Source organism: Dama dama, chromosome 14 (genome assembly GCF_033118175.1).
Source record: "Dama dama isolate Ldn47 chromosome 14, ASM3311817v1, whole genome shotgun sequence".
Taxonomy (NCBI): Eukaryota; Metazoa; Chordata; class Mammalia; order Artiodactyla; family Cervidae; genus Dama; species Dama dama.
In genome coordinates, this window is record NC_083694.1 from 72,931,335 (window position 1) to 72,950,403 (window position 19,069).

The following is a 19,069-nucleotide window of genomic DNA, read 5'->3' on the forward strand; positions in this document are numbered from 1 at the left end:
ATGAAAGAAAGAAAACCAGGGTGAACTTTATTTACCGGAGGAGATGGGAAAGTGAAATGGGTGAACGTAGGGGATTGCTGTCCCACGTACATGCCCACGCTGTGTTGGCATCGGCCCTGCCCTCCAGCCCTGGCCGTGTGCAGGCTCCTTGGTCTGCCCAGCTCCCCTGGCCCGGCCCTGCCCCTGTGGGCCCACTGCCGCTGGTCTGGCATGCTCTCGCCTTTGTGCCTCAGAGTGTGTTTGATGTCGTGCAGTCTAACTTCTCTTTTCAGGGAGAAGGTTGTTCTTGTTCACACTCGCCTGTAGATTTCCCGTTTTACTCTGCTACCTGGTGTCTTTCTCTCTGTCCTCTTCCTCTTACTATTTAATTTCATGAAGGATCAGTGTCCTTGTGACAGCCATCCCAGCAGAGGTGAACAGTTTCCCCTTGTACAGTAAATATTTATGAAAGCATTTACAGGACGCGTGTCAGAGGTCAGGGCTGAAGCAGATGCCCGCATACCTGCCACTCCCTTCCCTTGCAGGTCACCCTGTCCTGAGTTTTCTCTGTATCACTCCTTTGCTTTTTCTCTAGAGTTTTCTCCATACCTGTGTAAATTCTGAATGAATCTGCTGTTTGCTTTTGCATTTTTGAACTTGCGTAAATATTGTCACATGTTGGTGTGTGGCTACGCTTTAATCTTTACACGTACAGTGTTCAGCGTGTGGATAGGCATGTATGTGTGTAGTGTCACATGTCGTGTGTGTGTATATCCTGTTCTCATTACGTCTACTAGTTTTGGTTGTATACGGCTGTTTGCTGTTGTATTTCTGTCGTGTTCACGTCACGTCCTGTGTGTCTCCTGGCACACACATGCAGAAGTCTCCCTTTTGTATGTGCCTGAGACGGAAGCGTTGAGCCTTCCTCTCTGCTTTGTTGTGTTGCAACTGGGACCTCTTCTAGTTTAAGCATAACTCCCTATATATGCAAGAAAGAAATGATGCTGTGAAGATATTCTTAGCTTATATAATTAGGGAACAGTTATCTTAAAGCTTTACAGGAAGAAATATATTTGCATTTCAGACATGTTGATTTTTGTGATATATTACATTCGTGCTTAACTAGAGAGACCAGGGTTCTTCCTTTTTAATAAGCCACCTCTGCAGCTTAGTATGAAAGTGTTTTAAAATACCGTTGACCAGACTCCTTTCCTGTCTGAAGCATCCCAGCCTCTCTTGAGAAACGTCACCAGGAAGCAGACATTGGATTCCTCCTGCAGTCTGTTATTGTAAGGCTTCTTTCTGGCCTGAAGGGCTGCGTCACAGTTTCCAGCTAATCCAGGCCCCTTCCCAGTGGGGTCCCTGCGTTGGAGCGTTGCGTCTGTAATTCGGTGCTCTGCTCACAGATATTTCGTGAGACTCTTCGGGAGCAGCGTCCAGGCTCCTCCGTGTCGTTCTCTGGGCGCGTCTGTGCTTTGGCCACGTGTCAGGTTTCAGTCTGCCGTGACCGGCTCGCTGGAAGCCCCAGTGACTTTGCTGGACGTGTGCCTGGGACCTGCGTGTGCAAGGGAAGGAGTGTGTGCTGAGTGCACCTTCCTTCTCGAGATCATACAGGGGTCGGGAGCCTGTGGTGATGACAGGACTATCGGGTCTTTTGGAGAATTCGCCCCACCCCGTCACGGTTTGTTCGCCACCGTTACGGTGCCCCTTAACTGGGGGGCACAGGTGACCTTGCTGCCCTGTCTCCCCGCCTCCCTTCCTGCTGTTCCTCCAGTGGGAGCGGGCGTCTGGTGTTCAGTGGTCGGCACCAAAGGCTTTGAGAACCAAGATGAACAAAATAACAGGACTCAGGGCTCCCAGTGCAGGTGCAGCCCAGACCTGTCTGCAGAGAGGAGCCCAGAGCGAGGGGAGGCTGAGAAAGGCTTCCCAGGGTGCTCGGCCTGGGTCTCAGAACTGCAGTTGTGTCCTAAGATGGTAGCCAGTTGTTTTGCTCTGGTCCAGGTGATCTCTCTTTAATTATACTCAGCTCTTCCATCGTTGGGCCGTTAATTCTTGTCTGACTCTCTGCGACCCTGTGGGCTGTAGCCCACCAGGCTCCTCTTTCCGTGGGATTCTCCAGGCAAAAATACTGGAGTGAGTTGCCATGCCCTTCTCCAGGGGCTCTTCCCAACCCAGGCATCAACCTGGGTCTTCCTCATTGCAGGCAGATTCTTTACCATCTGAACCACCAGGGGTGCCCCATATTTGCTTATATTTAATAGCTATTTTAAAGCATTCATCAAGAAAATCAGTTCCAGGTCAAATTTTCCATAATTCAAGCTTTAAAAAAGCTATCCCTTTTTAAAGCATATTAATGCCTTTTTACCTGTGTTACTTTTTGATACTACATTCTGTATATTTTGCATGCAGTCCTGATTGCATTAGGATTTTCATGCATTTAAAAATTTATGGATAGCAGTTTCTTTTCTAATGCATGAAGTGATTTTAATGTATCTCTAACCCGTTATGGCCATATATGCAGTCTCTTTCAGAGTTCACTGTGATTATGGAATTCATCCCAGTTAAATATCTGGCTCCATCTCTGTCCCTTGTCTTCCAGTCTGCAGGACCTTTTTCTTTTAAGTGTGTTCTCAGCCCCTCACTCCTATTTTGCTGTGCCCCCTCCCAGCACCGCGTTGTCTCTGCCGAGACCAGGAATCCTGGTTTCTCCCCACGCCAGCCCCCAGCCCCTGGTCGCTCCGCTCTCAGTCGCGTCCCGGCCCTCACTGCACTCGGGGGGTTCTGTCTCAGCCGTCCACATCCGCTCTCCTGTCTGCCTCATGCTCTCTTCCCACCAGACCTTGCCTCTGACTCCATCCTGACCACGGCACACTGGCCCACATCCTCTAGACCTCTTACTTCAGGTCTGGCCTCAGTTGTCTGCTTACGTTACTTGGACCTTTGTCAGCTATGAGAGCATCGTGGATGTTTCCATTTCAGAATCGTCCCGTCTTGCTCAGCCCCGGGCAGGGTTTCTCTTTGCCGCATGTTTTCCGCTTTCATCAGGAGTCCCTGTCCCATGCCCACAGCCCCGAGGGGCGCTGCTCCCCTCTCTCAGGAGATGCACTGTCTTGCACGTCCTACTTGGATGCATTTTAGCCACGGGATAAGCAGAACCCAAGCCAGCAGGCGTGCATGACGGCAGTGCTGGCGGTGGGAGTGCCTCGGCCTGGCTGCGTGCCGTCACGCCCAGCGGAGCGCCCACCGGCCACATGCCTTCCCACCGCGGCCGCGTCACTCCCCTTCCCCCGCCTGTGCTGGGGGGCGGGGCTTTCTCTTCTGTCCCGTTCCCTCCTCCCGCAGTCTCACCCCTTGCCATCAACGTCCCGTGGCCGCTGCCGCTCCAGCGCCCTCTTCTCTTCCCTGCACGGGCTCGGGTCCCCCTCTCCCTGGGGTCCCCTTCTCCTTCCTTCCATGGCGCCTCCTCCCCCCCTTGCCTTTCCGGGCAGGTCTCACCCTCAGGGTTTGGCTCCTTCGCAGCTGCTGGGCCACCTTCGCTGACCTCCGAACGGTGGCTTCTGAACCCCTGGAAGCCCTGGCTAAACTTGGCTGAGCGTCAGGCTCTCAAACGAAGTATGGATTTCCGGTGGTGCTTCTCCCACGCTTTCTGGGTTTAAGGACGTGGGGCTTCTGGTGCTCCAGGAGGCAGATCACTGTAGGCTGAGCAGTTAGAAGGCATCCCCTTGGAAACGGGTTTCTGGTTTTTAATAAAGGACACACGGACAGGTATCCCGTTCCATGCCGTCATTTGCCAGGACCTTAAGGAGCCCACGAGGCAGCACTGAGGCCTGTCTCTGATGCGCCCTCGGGACGTGCAGGCCCCTGCAGAGAGGGGGCCGGGGCCCTGGGGAGCCCCCGCGCCCGCTGGACGCATCTCCGCCCCGCGGCCCCGCCAGCCCCCGCAGCCCTGGGGCCTGTGTGTGGAGCGGGGATTCTCCTTTCTGTCTGAGAGGCCACAGCCCTTCTCCCCGGGGGTTTCCTCCTCCCGTGCGTTTTCCGCCCTTCAGACACCGGGACGGTCTCCCTGCCCTCGGCCAGGCCTGTTGGGCGAAGGAGACGGGCCTGGACCCCACTGCGGCCGGGGCTGCGAGGAGGGGAACCGGGCGGAAGGGGGACCGTGGGGGGCGGGTGGGGGACCCCACAGAGAACAGGCCTCGGCAGGCTCCATGGGCCCCGGACTCCTGGCTGGGATTCCATTTATGCAAGATTCAGTTAAAGTAAGATGCGACACTTTGTCACTCTCTTAGTGTTATTTTTAAGTACTTTCTTTACTACATTCTAAGTGTTGTTTCTTCTGATAGATGCCCTTCAAGGACATTTGTGTTAAGTCACTTGAAGGCCTTTTCTTCCTAACGATATAGGTGTTACCATTTTCAGTTTAATTAGTTGTGAATAATTCTGGCAAAATTTAAAGATGACAAAAGAAAACTTTTAAAATGATCCAGAGAATACCAAGAGCTTATCAGCCAATCACTTACCTAAACACTGCTTTGCTTTTCTCAAATATAATTTAAAAACCCACAGAAACTTGGATAGATAGAGCTGCGAAGATGCTTTCTAGAGACAACCCTGTAAACAGTCTGTGAGAATCCGGATATTTTTTCCCCCCATATCTGTTTGTATTTTCTTGCTCGTGTAATCAGGTTTGAATCTATGTCTGGAAATGATTTAAGCTAAAGATACAGTTTTCATTTTTGTCTTGAAATGCTGCCTAAGAGAAAAAGGAAGATAAAATTCTTTTGAATTTCCAGTGAAATGTTATCTATGGCTCAGAGTGTAGTTTTGCCTTAAATGTGCCAGCAAAACTTCATTCCTCACTGTTTGGAAGTCACTTTTGGTATTGAGAATTCAGTTAGAGATAGTTTCATTTGTAGTTCTAAATTAGTTTAATGGTAAGTGTTTTTGAAACTATGTAGCCATGTGAGACAGTTTTGAGTGGAGTCTGGTTGTTTTATGCTGTTGTGCCGGTTTCTGCTACCGGGCAAAGTGAATCGGCCACGTGTGCACACGCACCTCCTCTTTCGGACTCCTTTCCGTCGGTCCCTGCAGGGCAGAGCGGGGGCCCCTGGGGCATGCAGTGGGTCCTCATCAGTGCTGCGTTACACGCGGCGCTGTGTACACGTCCGTCCCCATCTCCCCGTTCATCCCACCCCTCCCCGCTTTTCCCCGTGGTGTCCGTTCATCTGTTCTCTACATCTCTGTCTCTATTTCTGCTTCGTAAGATTGTCTATACCAGTTTTTTCAGATTCCACATATATGTGTTAACATATGACGCTTGTTTTTACTGTTAATTTTCCACATGCTTGGAACATTGAGAGATTTCTTTGTACATTTTAAAGTACTTTGTGTTATGTATGAAATATGTAGCTGTTCTCTTTTCCCATTTTTAATACTGACTGCCTCTGGAGGGAAAAACGTATACCCTCTAGTAGTAATGTGAGATAAATTACCTGTTGATCTGCATAGCTCCTAAATGCTACCTGGAAAGTACACTTCTAAATGTGTGTGTAATTATGTGTAGAGTATTACAATGGACTTACGTGGTAGTTTGAGCCGTGGATTACTGTTTTCTTGAGTAAAACTGATTTTTATTTTTAGATATTTGATTTAATGGATGCCAAAGCACGTGCTGATTGTATCAAAGAAATAGATCTCCTTAAGGTAAGTAACAAATGAACTGTTGACTGTTTTGAACATAACTGAGTGGGTTGATAAAAGTGATTTATTAAGATTTCACACTTATAAGGAAAATAGTTTTTGAGATGTAGCTTATGCCACACTGATTTCAAATAATGTATAAATTTGAAATCAGTATATTGAAGAATGCAGTTACCTTTTGGATTCACTGTACACTAATTTAATTGCAATGTTTGGTAGGATTAACTCCCTCCCCCATTTCAAACTAGAAATAGACATAAAAATAAAACATGGAAGAAATTTTTTTCTTGACCATCCCAATTAGACATATTCTAAATGTTAGATAATGCAAATGCATATTTGGTGTGGTGTATTGAGAATGTGAGCTGATCCAAGTGGTTCACAACGACAAAAAAAAAAAAATAATAATAATAAAATAAAAATAAAAATAAATAAATAAATAAAACATCATATAAATAGTGAATATAAAAACAGACTAAAGGAATTAAAAAAAAATAATAATATTTCCGTATCTTTTTTCCAGATGTAGAAAGGCTGGTGTAAAGAGTATGTCAGTTTCTTGCCCACTTAGAGAATAGGTCTGAGGTTTGAGTTACCCTCACACTGCATTTGTTATATGAAATTTCTTTTGAGGTATGCTGTGGCTTATGTTGGAGAAGGCAATGGCACCCCACTCCAGTACTCTTGCCTGGAAAATCCCATGGACAGAGGAGCCTGGTAGGCTGCAGTCCATGAGGTCGCTAAGAGTCCGACACGACTGAGCAACTTCACTTTCACTTTTCACTTTCATGCATTGGAGAAGGAAATGGCAACCCACTCCAGTGTTCCTGCCTGGAGAATCCCGGGGACGGGGGAGCCTGGGGGGCTGCCGTCTCTGGGGTCGCACAGTCGGACACGACTGAAGCGACTTAGCAGCAGTGGCTTATGTTGTATTTTTAACTTTCGGATAAAGCTTGGATGATATTTATGCTGTCCATTTTTGTTTGTGCCCAAAATGAATCAGATTTATTAAAAAAGATAAAGTACGCTCAAAATAAGCCATGCTTCCCACTGTTCTATTTATTGTAGCTATTTCCTGGAATAAGAAGTGACTGCTTTAACAAACCTTTGTTAGAGAAATAATGTATCATCACAGAGAATGTGGGAGGAAAACCTATCTTCTATAAGTAGGAAGAAGAGAAGAAAAGCCTGTGTATACTCTGGGATAATTCTTGAATAATTTTCTTTGAGAAATGATTTGTCTTATATTACCTTGCTTAAAGATCGAATGAAAAGATTGTTAGAAAAGATTGTAAATATGTGTAGACTAATGCATATTTCTACAAGGTGGATTTTTTTTTAAGATAATTTAATAATCAACCCCACAGATAGGTTCAGAATATTTGTAGTATTTGATATAAAGGCAATATTTAGATATAGTAGATGTCAGATTTTTATCACTGGCTGAAGTTATACTAGGATCAGCCTTAACTTCAAAATAGTAAAAAGGGAAAGTGCACTCACCATTGAGTGCCTTTAATGACAGTTATCATTTAGAAGGATATCATTTTTAACAATTGGCTATTTAGTTTGGTCATTCATTTATATGCATAGTTTATATACTCATTGGGCATAGCAATACTTTTAAAAATTTCAGGTGTATAACATACTCTAAGATTTCTAAGAATATTACTAAAAAATAATTGTTGTATAGCTTTACTTTCAATAATTATAATACTTATTTCAAAATTCACTAGATGAAACAAAAACACAGTCATGTTAAGATTTCTATAACTTAAAAATGAAATGCAGTAACTAATTGTATTCTTCAGTTACAAAACTGTAAGTGACTCTTGGGAACGTATAGTAAGAAAACGTTTTGATGCCAGTTTTTTTTTTTCTCAGCAACTCAACCATCCAAATGTAATTAAATATTATGCATCATTCATTGAAGATAATGAACTGAACATAGTTTTGGAATTAGCTGATGCTGGTGATCTATCCAGAATGATAAAGGTAAGGTTTTTTGTTTTTTTAAAAACAAAAAGCTAAAGATTTACTCTTTTCTGAGAGTTGTATGTTGCACACATAGGCACATCGGATGCTTGAAAGACCTCACCGCGGTGCTTGATGTGTGGTAGCCATGTAACAAATGGTAGGCCATGGTGATGGTTGTGATTATGAAGCTAGGGACCTGGTGAAGTGGTCCCCTGGGATGGATGAACACCCCAGAACCAACTGGAAATAGACCGAGGGTGTGTTGTGTACCAGCTGATGGTACAGCTCTGCAGCTTGGCTTCTCCACGCAGATCACCCTCCGTCCCACGTGCCTGGGCGTCAGGCTGAGGGGCGGGCGGGGACTGTGGAGCAGCCTGGCCAGGCCGCCCCTGCTCTTGGGAGGGTCGTGGTCGAGAGGAGAGCGGGCCTCACGCTCAGTCTTGCGTGTCATGCCCTGATTTGACCCCCGAGAAGTCATTTAACTTTCTTTTCTGGAAGTGAAAGTGTTGGTCGCTCAGTGGTGTCTGACTCTTTTGCAACCCTGAGGACTGTAGCCCGCCAGGCTCCTCTGTCCATGGGATTCTTCAGGCAAGAATACTGGAGTGGGTTGCCATTTCCTTCTCCAGGGGATCTTCCCAACCCAGGGATTGAACCTGGGTTTCCCGCCTTACAGGCAGATTCATTTGAACCACGGGGTTTAAGTTCAGCTACAAGTTACAGAAACTGCCTGATGACTAGCCTAAGAACTGGTCATCGCTGGCCTTGGCCCAACTTCACTTCCGTGCACTGCATTCCCCTGAAACAGACTAATAATAGATGGGGTAGTTTTAAATGATCAGTTAACTTATGCACACACACACACATGGATTTGTATGTATGTATACACTCACCGCAGAACTCAGAAGAGTGCCCCCCATAGGAACACTGTGTCAAAGGAGGCCGTTGCTGTATTCTGTGTTACGTGTGTTTCTCTGTTGTGTACAATGCCGGCACTGACATGGCAGTTGTGACCTCAGGTTTCGGGCTGAGACGTGAGGGGAGACAGGCCCCTGACGGCTGTGTTTGTGGACACGTCACCGGGTGCTTGCTGCCACACAGTGTTTTCCGCTTCACGCCGTTGGCCAGAATGTCGTCTTAGCAACAGGTGTAGGTGCAGGGAGGCTGGCCTGCATGCTCTTCATTTGCGAGCTAACCTTCTCTTACTCTGCAAGCCGAGCAGAATGGTGCAGAAACCAGCCAAGACCAACAGAATGAGAAGAGTCAGGGCTGTGAGCTCTGAGCCTGCTCCAGCAAAGGACCCACTCCATCACCAGCGTGTGGGCAAGGTTCCCGGTCAAGAGGAGGGGGTCTTCACGGTGGATAAGGAGGGGGGCTCGGGTGTGCCCCGATGGGTGGCCGTGGCGTGCTGGGGCCGCCACTGAGCCTGCTGCAGCCACGCATCAGGTGACTGGCTTGCATGTGTCTAGTTGGCTTCCTTTGGTCGGTCCTAAGTTGGAAGCAGGGACAGAAATGGAGGAAGCTGTCAGTTACTGAGTCCTGGCCATCTGGGGCTAATTGTTAACAGAAGTTATTGTTTAGCTTCCTGGATTGTCACTAGAGAGAGCAGTGTGACCTCCTGCGAGTCAGACGGAGCAGGCTGGCTTCTCGGGCTGCTTGCTAGAGTGGAAAGGTTGGCTTCCTGACCAGGTTGCTCCCGATTGTGGTTCAAAGGTCTGTTTTTGTATGTGCTCTGTCCGTTGTCTGTCTGTATATCCAGTCTCTCAGTGGCTACTTGAGCACAACCCGTAGTCTTTGCCACATGGAGTTCTCGTAAGGGGGTTTTAAAAACAGTGTTAGAAAAAAAAAAAAACGGTGTTAGGTGCTTTGCATGCATTATCTTGTTTACAGTGATTTTGGGAGGTAATTTTGACACCTAGAGAAGTGTCGTTACTAGTAAATAGAAGAACTCTGTTGGAAATTAGGTTTGTCTGATGCAAAAATCCAGGTGTTTTCCTTGCAAGGCCCTTAAGAATTTTTGTATCACAAAGCTCCTTTGAAAAAATCAGATGAAAACCTTTGACCATCTCTACCTGGAAAATGCTGATGCATACACAGTTTGCATTCCATTCCAAGCCTTCGCAGATGTTCTGATCAAGGTGTTGGTGTATTTGCTAGCAGCGATCCTGCTTTCCAGTGTGAATTTAGCATTAGCCACTTACACTGTCATATCACTGAACTTCTTTTAGGCCCAGGTTCCTCATCTGTAAGATGGAGAGTTTTACAATCTCTAAATATAAAACGTCTACATAAAAGGAAGGTAGTGTTCTCATTATCACAGAACGCTATCAAGCTGACTGTCCCATGGTAGGATGACTCACTGCTCGTCAGCTTTCTGTTTTAGGGACTTCCCACCCCCTGCCACAGAGAGCTAACCACCAACAAAAATGTGTCTTTGCAATTTAATTAACAAAAAAAAGAAATGCAAATACACAAAAGGAAACTCTTAGAAAAGCAGCTGTCTATCAAGATGAGACATATAAAAACAGCTGTAAATGATCCCTCCCAGAGAAGGGGGAGCACGGGGCCCTGTGTGGACGTGGGGTGTTGCAGGCCCCCAGGACTCAGACAGAGACCCACACTGAAGATAAGAAACTGGATCAACACACGTCTAGAGATAACTGATCCACAGGCATGAAGCAGATCAACCAGGAAGGGAGGGTAAAATTCTTTGCTTGAACCTTTAGGTATAAGAGTTAATTTACTTACTTACAGGGGGAAGGAAAGTGGGCATGTCCTTATTGGGCAAATACCTGCTGAAGCAGATAGAAGAAACAGCATTTCAGTTGGAGTCTCACCCCAGACTCAGTGCTCGATGACTGGGGGGTTTTAGAGTCTGCGTTCTTGTTCTGGCTGCTTTTCTTCCTTCGCTGCTCTTCCTTCACACGTCAAGGCTGCCATTCCTGGCCTGGTGCCTGAGGCTGTAACATTTACTTTGGGAGAATACTCCTGTCCACCGACCACTCGAGAAAACCAACTCTAGACTGGAGGACCTTAACAGAAGCACTGTTAACCTCTGCCGTCAGCAGACTCGGGTTTCTCTGGCCAGGTGAAGAAGGAAAAATTTGTCAGTGTGAACTTACATTTATTGTGGCGATGAACTCAGCTCCGTGCTTAAACAGGCTTGTCGTAAGTTGACATTATCAAGAAAATTTTTAAGCAGCTGACTCAGTGGATCTGGTAAGATAGATTGAGAACAGAATTCTGTTTGGCGATGAGTAGTAACTTAACCATTTATAGAATTGACAGCTGTACCCTTAAAGCATCCATCATGAAGAGGATTTCGGAAGCTTTTTAAAAGAAAAAAAAAACTTAAAAAAAAAAACTTTTTAGAAAGTATCAACTGATTCCTAGTAAGACGCTTACAGAGCCACTTAGCATGCTTTGGTAGAAGACTGAAGCGGTTCTTCTTTAAAGGGTTAAAGGGTTAGCACCGTCATCCCTGCTTCCTCCCTCACGGGCTCCTCTGTGTCAGCCTGTCCTGGTCTTGTCCGTCATCAGAGCTGCCATCAGTTTGCCTGTCAAGAAAGAAGACGCTCTGGTCCTGGTTTTCCAGGTCCTCTTGGGGCCCTTCTAAAGGCCGAAAGTCCTATTATCAAACCTGTAGATCAGACGATACTCTGAGTGTAATGACTGTAACAGAAAGCTTGCCCAGCGTGCAGAACGGAAAGTTTGACTGCGCAGTTTCACATGAGTGGAATGTCTTCACCTCCTGATTATAGCCCTGGAAGTCTTTTGCGGGATGATATTTCAGACCTGAACAAAATGCCTAGTTGTATTGGGAAGGAGTAATTTATTAACTTGGGAGAATCTAACCTGTGGGATCTCCCCAGGTCCTTCAGCAAATAAAATCACTCTGATGATGGATTGTTGCATTTCACTTGAACACCGAGTTGTGACGTTTCTTTTCATTTGACTTAGTAAGGTTAGGGTTTATTTATTTATTTTTTAATATATAATGTCTCTCTTTAGTTTTCTCAAGTGGTGAAGATCCTTAACTTTCTGCCCTATGTTCTCATCTCTCAGTTTAACCGCTGACTTTTATGTGCATAAAACCTTTGCAACTTTATATTGTATTTTTACAGGTCAGCCTGCTGACCCCCCAGGCCCGTGTTACGGCTCTGCCTGGTCCTTGGCCGCACGAGCCTCTGCCTCCCCCCTCCTTCCGAGAGGCCCCTCCCTGCCCAGAGTCCCATCGCGCTCCTCCTTGGGGCCCCGCACGCTCCTGATTCTTCTTGACTGGGTTCTCTTCCTCCTGGTCTTTCCTGACAGAGCTTTCAGAGCTTCAGGCCCGGGTTTTTTCGCTTTTTGCTTTCCCCTCCTTTCTGGGCTGGCCTTGCTCGTTCCTCTGCATTTCTAACTGCCTGGGCTCCCGGGGACCCGGTTCCTGTCTGGAGGGTGGAGCTCTGTCTGCACCCTGAGTGCATCTGAGCCCGCGCTTCCGCCCAGACCGCGGTGTCCCACGTGAGACCCCATGGAGCTGGCCCGCGCTCAGAGTCCCATTGCCTCCCCTTCCAAAGGCTGCTCAGATTTCTCCATCAGCTTCATTTCCGTTGTCTCCTCTGAGGGAAGGACCGGCACCTGTCACCTAGAACGCGAGAGCTGTTTAACTCATCTCCCCGCGGCCAGGACCCCCCACGTCCGCTTCCATCAGAGTCTCTAAGAGAGGTGATCAGAGAGAGAAGAAAAGCCTCTGCCCCCAGACCGCCCTGGCGCCCCCGTTGACCCCCGCTGCTGCGATCCAGAGCAGACCCTGGGGGAAGGCGCGCCTGCCTGCCCTGTGTCCTCACGCACACAGTAGGTGCTCAGGGGACACTTGCTGCAGTCGGCCGCCTCCTGCCCGCCACGGGTGCTCTGTCCCCCAGGCTGGGCGTGAGTCCGTCAGTCCTGCTGCTCCCCGCTCATTCCCCGCTTCCTCGGGACAGTCTCTGAGACCAGGACCGAGGACGGTGTCTCAGATGGTTTCTTCCTTACACGGTCGTGTGTTTCCTTATGGGGCTGTTTTCCTGATGGCTGGGTTTCCCGTGTGGCCTTGTTGAGTGTGGGGACTGCCTGCTCTGCGCCCTGGGCTGCTTTCTAGGGGGCGCCTGGCTGACGGCAGCAGCTTAGGAAATGCTGGAGACAGCCGTGTGAGGCCCGATGCCCTCTCCTCGTCCACCCTCTGTCCCAGGGGCCCGCCAGGAAACGTGGCTGGTGCTCCAGCAGGCACACAGCGTCATGCCGTTTCACACTGCAGTCCCACGACCAGTTGCTCACATCCAAGTGGAATGTGGCAGGAGAGGAGACAGCGTTCTGATACAGGAAGGGGCTTTTTGGCCCTAAGAAATGCTAATGTTGTTTTCTCAACACTCTAATTTGTGCTGTATGCCGTTCTTTATACAAGAGACTACATTACCAAAAAATAAAAAATGATAGGGACTTCTTTTATGAAGGAGTGTGGCAGTGATCTGATGCTTTGCAAAGGATAGCAATAGGTCTGAGGGTTGTAAGGAGCGCGGTTCATTTCTTGATGGGACGTGATACTGTAAATCATCTGCACCAGAACATACCCCACTGTCTCAACGCTCCTGCTTAATTGGGGTGGAAGAGGAAAGATCGCTCCTGGTCTGTATTCCAGGAAGGAACCTCTGGATAGCATTGCATCAAAGATTTTTACAAGTAAATAATTAATTGGTTTAGAGCAGGCTGACAAATATAATTAAGCAATTTATAGTTGAAATATTCAGTATTTCTCTAATTAGTGACAGAGGAATACCTGAGGCTGTGGTCAGATGAAATACTTCCCAGATGAGTTTTCAGATGAAAGGAAATCCAGAATTTTTCATCATGTATTTCTTCATCATCCGTAATCAGAATTTTAAAGGAAAAGATTCTTACAGAATTGCGATTGGGTTACAGTTTATCCAGTTGTGATATATATGCTGTACATTTTCTTTATTGTGTCCTAAATTGAACCAGTACATGTTCCATTTTGTAGTACGCCTTATTAATACTATATATTTCATTTTCTGTTGCTAAGAAACATACTTGGTGATGGAGACTTAGTATAGAGCAGATGAGAGACTAATCTCAGAACTATATAAGCATGAGCTTTGTTCATTTCACTGTCAGTAGAAGTATTCTTAAAATATATTTAAAATTTTTGTAGCCCATTATTCCAAAATATAGTTTATTCTTTGAACTATTTATAAGTTCCTTTATTTATAATTGCCTTTTAGAAAGTCAGATTGAATCAGATAGAGGAGAGTATAAGTTTATATATTTAACATATTTTTAAAACCTATATTTTACTAAAATATCGGTAAAACAAAATATAACCCAGTATAATAAATCCCTTGAAGGGGAACTCGAAGTATTTCATCTGCCAAAAAGTTGTCATGCCACAGCTCACTGACTGGCTAACAGGGAAATGAATATTATTGCTACAGATGTTTTTTAGTGACATATGCAATACAGATAATTTAAACTGAACTCTATTTTGTGCCAAGAGTTTGGCGTAATTTCAGATAATTACTTAAGGTTATCTCTTCCCCCCACCCAGTTTTGTTGAGTTACATGACTGTAGGTTTAAGGTGTGCAGTATAATGGTCTGACTTACCTGTATGATATTGTGAAATGAACATCACAGTAAGTTTAGTTAACATCCATCATCTCATCTAGGTACACGAAAAAGCTGGAATGTTTCACTCTCAAACCCACCTGAGAAAACACCTTCAGTTCAGTCGCTCAGTCGTGTCCGACTCTTTGCAACCCCATGAATCGCAGCACGCCAGGCTTTCCTGTCCATCACCAGCTCCCAGAGTCCACCCAAACCCATGTCCATTGAGTCGGTAATGCTATCCAGCCATCTCATCCTCTGTTGTCCGCTTCTCCTCCTGCCCCCAATCCCTCCCAGCAGCAGGGTCTTTTGCACTGAGTCATCTCTTCGCATGAGGTGGCCAAAGTACTGGAGTTTCAGCTTCAGCATCAGTCCTTCCAATGAACACCCAGGACTGACCTCCTTTAGGATGAACTGGTTGGATCTCCTTGCAGTCCAAGGGACCCTCAAGAGTCTTCTCCAACACCATAGTTCAAAAGCATCAATTCTTCGGCACTCATCTTTCTTTATAGTCCAACTCTCACATCCATACACAACTACTGGAAAAACCATAACCTTGACTAAACGGACCTTTGTTGACAGAGTAATGTCTCTGCTTTTATATATGCTGTCTAGGTTGGTCATACCTTTCCTTCCAAGAAGTAAGCGTCTTTTATTTTCATGGCTGCAATCACCATCTGCAGTGATTTGGAGCCCAAAAAAATAAAGTCTGACACTGTTGCCACTGTTTCCCCATCTATTGGCCATGAAGTGATGGGACCAGATGCCATGATCTTAGTTTTCTGAATGTTGAGCTTTAAGCCAACTTTTTCACTCTCCTCTTTCACTTTCATGAAGAGGCTCTTTAGTTCTTCTTCACTTTCTGCCATAAGGGTGGTGTCATCTGCATATCTGAGGTTATTGATATTTCTCACAGCAATCTTGATTCCAGTTTGTGCTTCTTCCAGCCCAGCGTTTCTCATGATGTACTGTGCATAGAAGTTAAATAAGCAGGGTGACGGTATACAGCCTTGACGTACTCCTTTTCCTATTTGGAACCAGTCTGTTGTTCCATGCCCAGTTCTCACTGTTGCTTCCTGGCCTGCACACAGGTTTCTCAAGAGGCAGGTCAGGTGGTCTAGTATTCCCATCTCCTTCAGAATTTTCCACAGTTTATTGTGATCCACACAGTCAAAGGCTTTGGCGTAGTCAATAAAGCAGAAGTAGATGTTTTTCTGGAACTCTTTTGCTTTTTTGATGATCCAGCGGATGTTGGCAATTTGATCTCTGGTTCCTCTGCCTTTTCTAAATTCAGCTTGAACATCTGGAAGTTCACGGTTCACATATTGTTGAAGCCTGGCTTGGAGAATTTTGAGAAAACATCTTGGGTGCTGATTTTCTCTTCATTTCAGTCAGTTCATGGTGCAAGCAAGCGACTTTTCTGAAGGAAACACTGTGCTTAGGTCTCCTTACTAGCTGCTTGTCTGATAGAACACCCAGGTTCATAACGTGCTGCATGGATGTGCCTCTCACGACACACACAACAGCCAGTTCACACAGCTACCTTTTTTGGAAGGTTCCATCATCCTGAGTGCGTTTTTGGTACTGGGACACTACTGCAGGGTAATATGCTGGGCGTGAACCAGCCAGTTGTGTCTGCCTGCAGAAACACTTCTCACCCAGGAAGAGCTAGACGGCTTCACTGTCAAACCCTCCTAGGAAAACACTTTGGGCACTGATTCTCTATTCGCTAGTCAGTTCTTGTCACAAGCAAGTCACTTTTCTGAAGGAAGCACTGTGCTTGGACCTCCTTACTATAAGCTCACCTAATAAAATCCCTAGGTTTATGATGTATTGTATGGCTGTGCCACACACCACCCAGAGAACCACCCGTTCACACAGCTTCCTTTATGGAAAGGTTCCGTTTTTCTCAAGTGTGTATATTCAGTGCTAGACAATGCTGGGTGTGAACCTGCCAATTTGGGTCCACTGGCAAAAACAGTGTTCTCACCCTATAAATGCCAAAATGTTTCACTCTCAAAATCACCCAAGAAAACACCATGGGTGCTGATTCTCTCTTCACTAGAGTCAGTTCTTGGGAAAGCAAGTGACTTTTCTGCAGGAAAAGACTCGCTTTGATCTCCTTACTAGGAACTCATCTAATAGAACACCTATATTGGTGTTCATAATGAGTTGTATACTTGTGCCACTCACCCCCCAGAAAACAGCCAGTCCATACAGCTTCTTTACTGGAAAGGTTTAGTTTGTCCTGATCGTGTGTTTTCTGCCTGGGACACTGCGGGGCAATATGCTGGGTGGGAAGCTGTCGGTTGGGGTGCTTTGGCACATAGAGCGCGCCCCTGGGGAGAGCTAGAATGCCCGCCCTCAGACCCGCCACGGAAAGCGCTTTGGTGCCGACTCTGTCTTCAGTGCAGTCAGTCCTTGGTGCAAACAAATGACTTTCCTGAAGGAAACGCTTTTCTTGGATCTCCTTACTCATCTAATAGATGAGTAAGCTCATCTAATAGAACACCTAGATTCCTAGTTCCTAGCAAAAAAAGAAAACTTTTTTTTCTTTTAATGAGAACCCTTAGGCTTTACTCTCCCAACAGCTCCACTGTATCAGACAGCAGTGTTGTCGGGAGCACCATGCTGTGCATCGCATCCCTGGTCCGTACTTACCTTAGAGCTGCAAGTTTGTACCTCCTGACCCCCTTCATCCAGTTCCCCCTGTCACCTAACCGCGTGCCTCAGGTGACCACAAATCTGACCTCCTTTTTTTTTTCTTTTTAATGAGATCGTGTGTGTGTGTGTGTGTGTGTGTGTTTGCACATTTAAATTTCATGTGTAAGTGACATCATGCAGTATTTATCTTTCTCTGTCTGACTTATTTCACTTAGCACAGTGCCTTCAGGGTTTGTTCATGATTTTGCAAATGACAGGATATCCTCATTTTTTATGACTTTATAATACTCCATTGTATACATACGGCAACTGCTTTATTGGCCAGTCAGTTCAGTTGCTCAGTTGTGTCTGACTCTTTGCAACGCCATGGACTACAGTACACCAGGCTTCCCTGTCCATCTCCAACTCCCAGAGCACTCAAACTCATGTCCACTGAGTCGGTGATGCCATCCAACCACCTCATCCTCTGCTGTCTGCTTCTCCTCCTGCCTTCAATGTTTCCCAGCATCAGGGCCTTTTCCAATGACGCACACTTAGGTTGTTACCATATCTTGGCTATTGTAAATGATGCAGCAGTAAACATGGGGGTACAGATATCTTTTCAAGTTAGTGTTTTCGTTTCCTTTGGATATGTTCCCAGAGGTGGAATTGCTGAATCACATGGTAGTTTTACTTTAACTTTTCAAGGATCCTCCATACTGTTTTCCATAATGGCTGCACCAATTTGCAACCCCAACAACTGTGTACAAGGGTTCCCTTTGCCCCACATTCTCACCAGTGTTTGTTGCCTGTTGTCTTTTTTTGGTGGCCACTCTAACAGGCATGGGATGGCATCCCGTTGTGATGTTGTTTTGCATTTCTATAACGACGAGTGATGCTGGGCATCCTCTCATATTCTTGTTGGCCAATCTTTTATCTTCTTTGGGAAAATGTCTACTCAGGTCTTTGGCTTGCTTGTTAACTGACTTATTATTTTTAGTTTGGTTGTTTTTTGATATTGAGTTGTGTGGGTTCTTTCTGTATTTTGAATAGTAACCCCTCATCAGACACATTTGCAAATATGTTTTCCCACTCTGTTGGTTGCCTTTTCGCTTTTTGATTGCTTCTTTCGCTGTGCAGAAGATCTTTAGTTTGATGTCACCATACTTGCTTGTTATTTTGCTGCTTAGGCTCTGGGTATCATATCGAAAAAAATCATCCTCGAGGAGCTCTTCTGTGTTTGCTTCTAGGAGTTTCATAGTTTCAGGTCTCACATTTAAGTCTTTAATTTGCTTAGAGTTAATTTTTGTGAGTGGTGAAAATTAGGGCTTTAGTTTTATTCTTTTACATGTGGATGTCCAATTTTCCTAGCACTGTTTATTGAAGAGACTGTCAGTTTTATATTGAGTATTTTTGGCTCTCTTGTCAAATATTAGTTACCTATAAACGCTTAGGCTTATTTATGGGCTCTCAATTCTTTTCCATTAATATGTCTGTTTTTATGCCAGTACCCTACTGTTTTGATTGCTGTTAACTTCATAATGCGGTTCTCATCAGGAATTGTGATGCCTCTGACTTTGCTCATCTTTCTCTATTGCTTTGGCTTTGGGGGGTCTTTTGTGGCTCCACAGAAATTTTCAAATTGTTTTGTGGTAAATTCCATTGGAATCTTAATATGGATTGCATTGAATCTATGGATGACTTTTGGTAGTATTGACATTTTAATAATATTAATTATTCTGATTATGAACATTTGATTCTTTTCCATTTATTTGTGTCTTTGATTTATTTCTTCATCTTGTAGTTTTCTGAATAGAGGCTGTTTACCTCCTTAGTTAAGCTTACTCCTAAATATCTTATTATAAATGGAATACATTTTCTTTATTTTTTTCAGATAATTCACTACTGCTATATAGAAACACTACTGATTTTTGAATGTTAATTATTTTATCCTGTGACTTCACTGAATTTGTTGATTGGAACTTTTTTTGATAGAGTCTTTAGAATTTTTTTTACCTATAAAATGATGTCATCTTCAAACAGAGACAGTTTTATTTCTTCCTACTCAGTTCTGATGCATGTTATTTGTTTGTTTTCTTGTCTGATTGCTCTGACCAGTTCTTCCAGGGCTGTGTTGAA

General features: G+C 45.4%; 1 protein-coding gene and 1 long non-coding RNA gene across 6 annotated transcripts in view; both read left to right on the forward strand.

The window, feature by feature from the left end:
- NEK7 (NIMA related kinase 7) overlaps positions 1-19,069 on the forward strand; it is a 135,980-nt gene that overhangs the window by 73,636 nt on the left and 43,275 nt on the right. For all 5 annotated transcript variants that reach the window (XM_061161082.1, XM_061161083.1, XM_061161085.1 and 2 more), the window contains 2 exons: positions 5,617-5,679; positions 7,561-7,671. In XM_061161082.1, coding sequence (XP_061017065.1) covers positions 5,617-5,679; positions 7,561-7,671 — 174 coding nt within the window. The remainder of the gene's footprint in view (positions 1-5,616; positions 5,680-7,560; positions 7,672-19,069) is intronic.
- Positions 9,122-11,569, forward strand: LOC133069461 (uncharacterized). The gene is made up of 2 exons (XR_009695875.1): positions 9,122-9,363; positions 10,405-11,569. It is a non-coding gene; the product is annotated as an uncharacterized LOC133069461 (long non-coding RNA).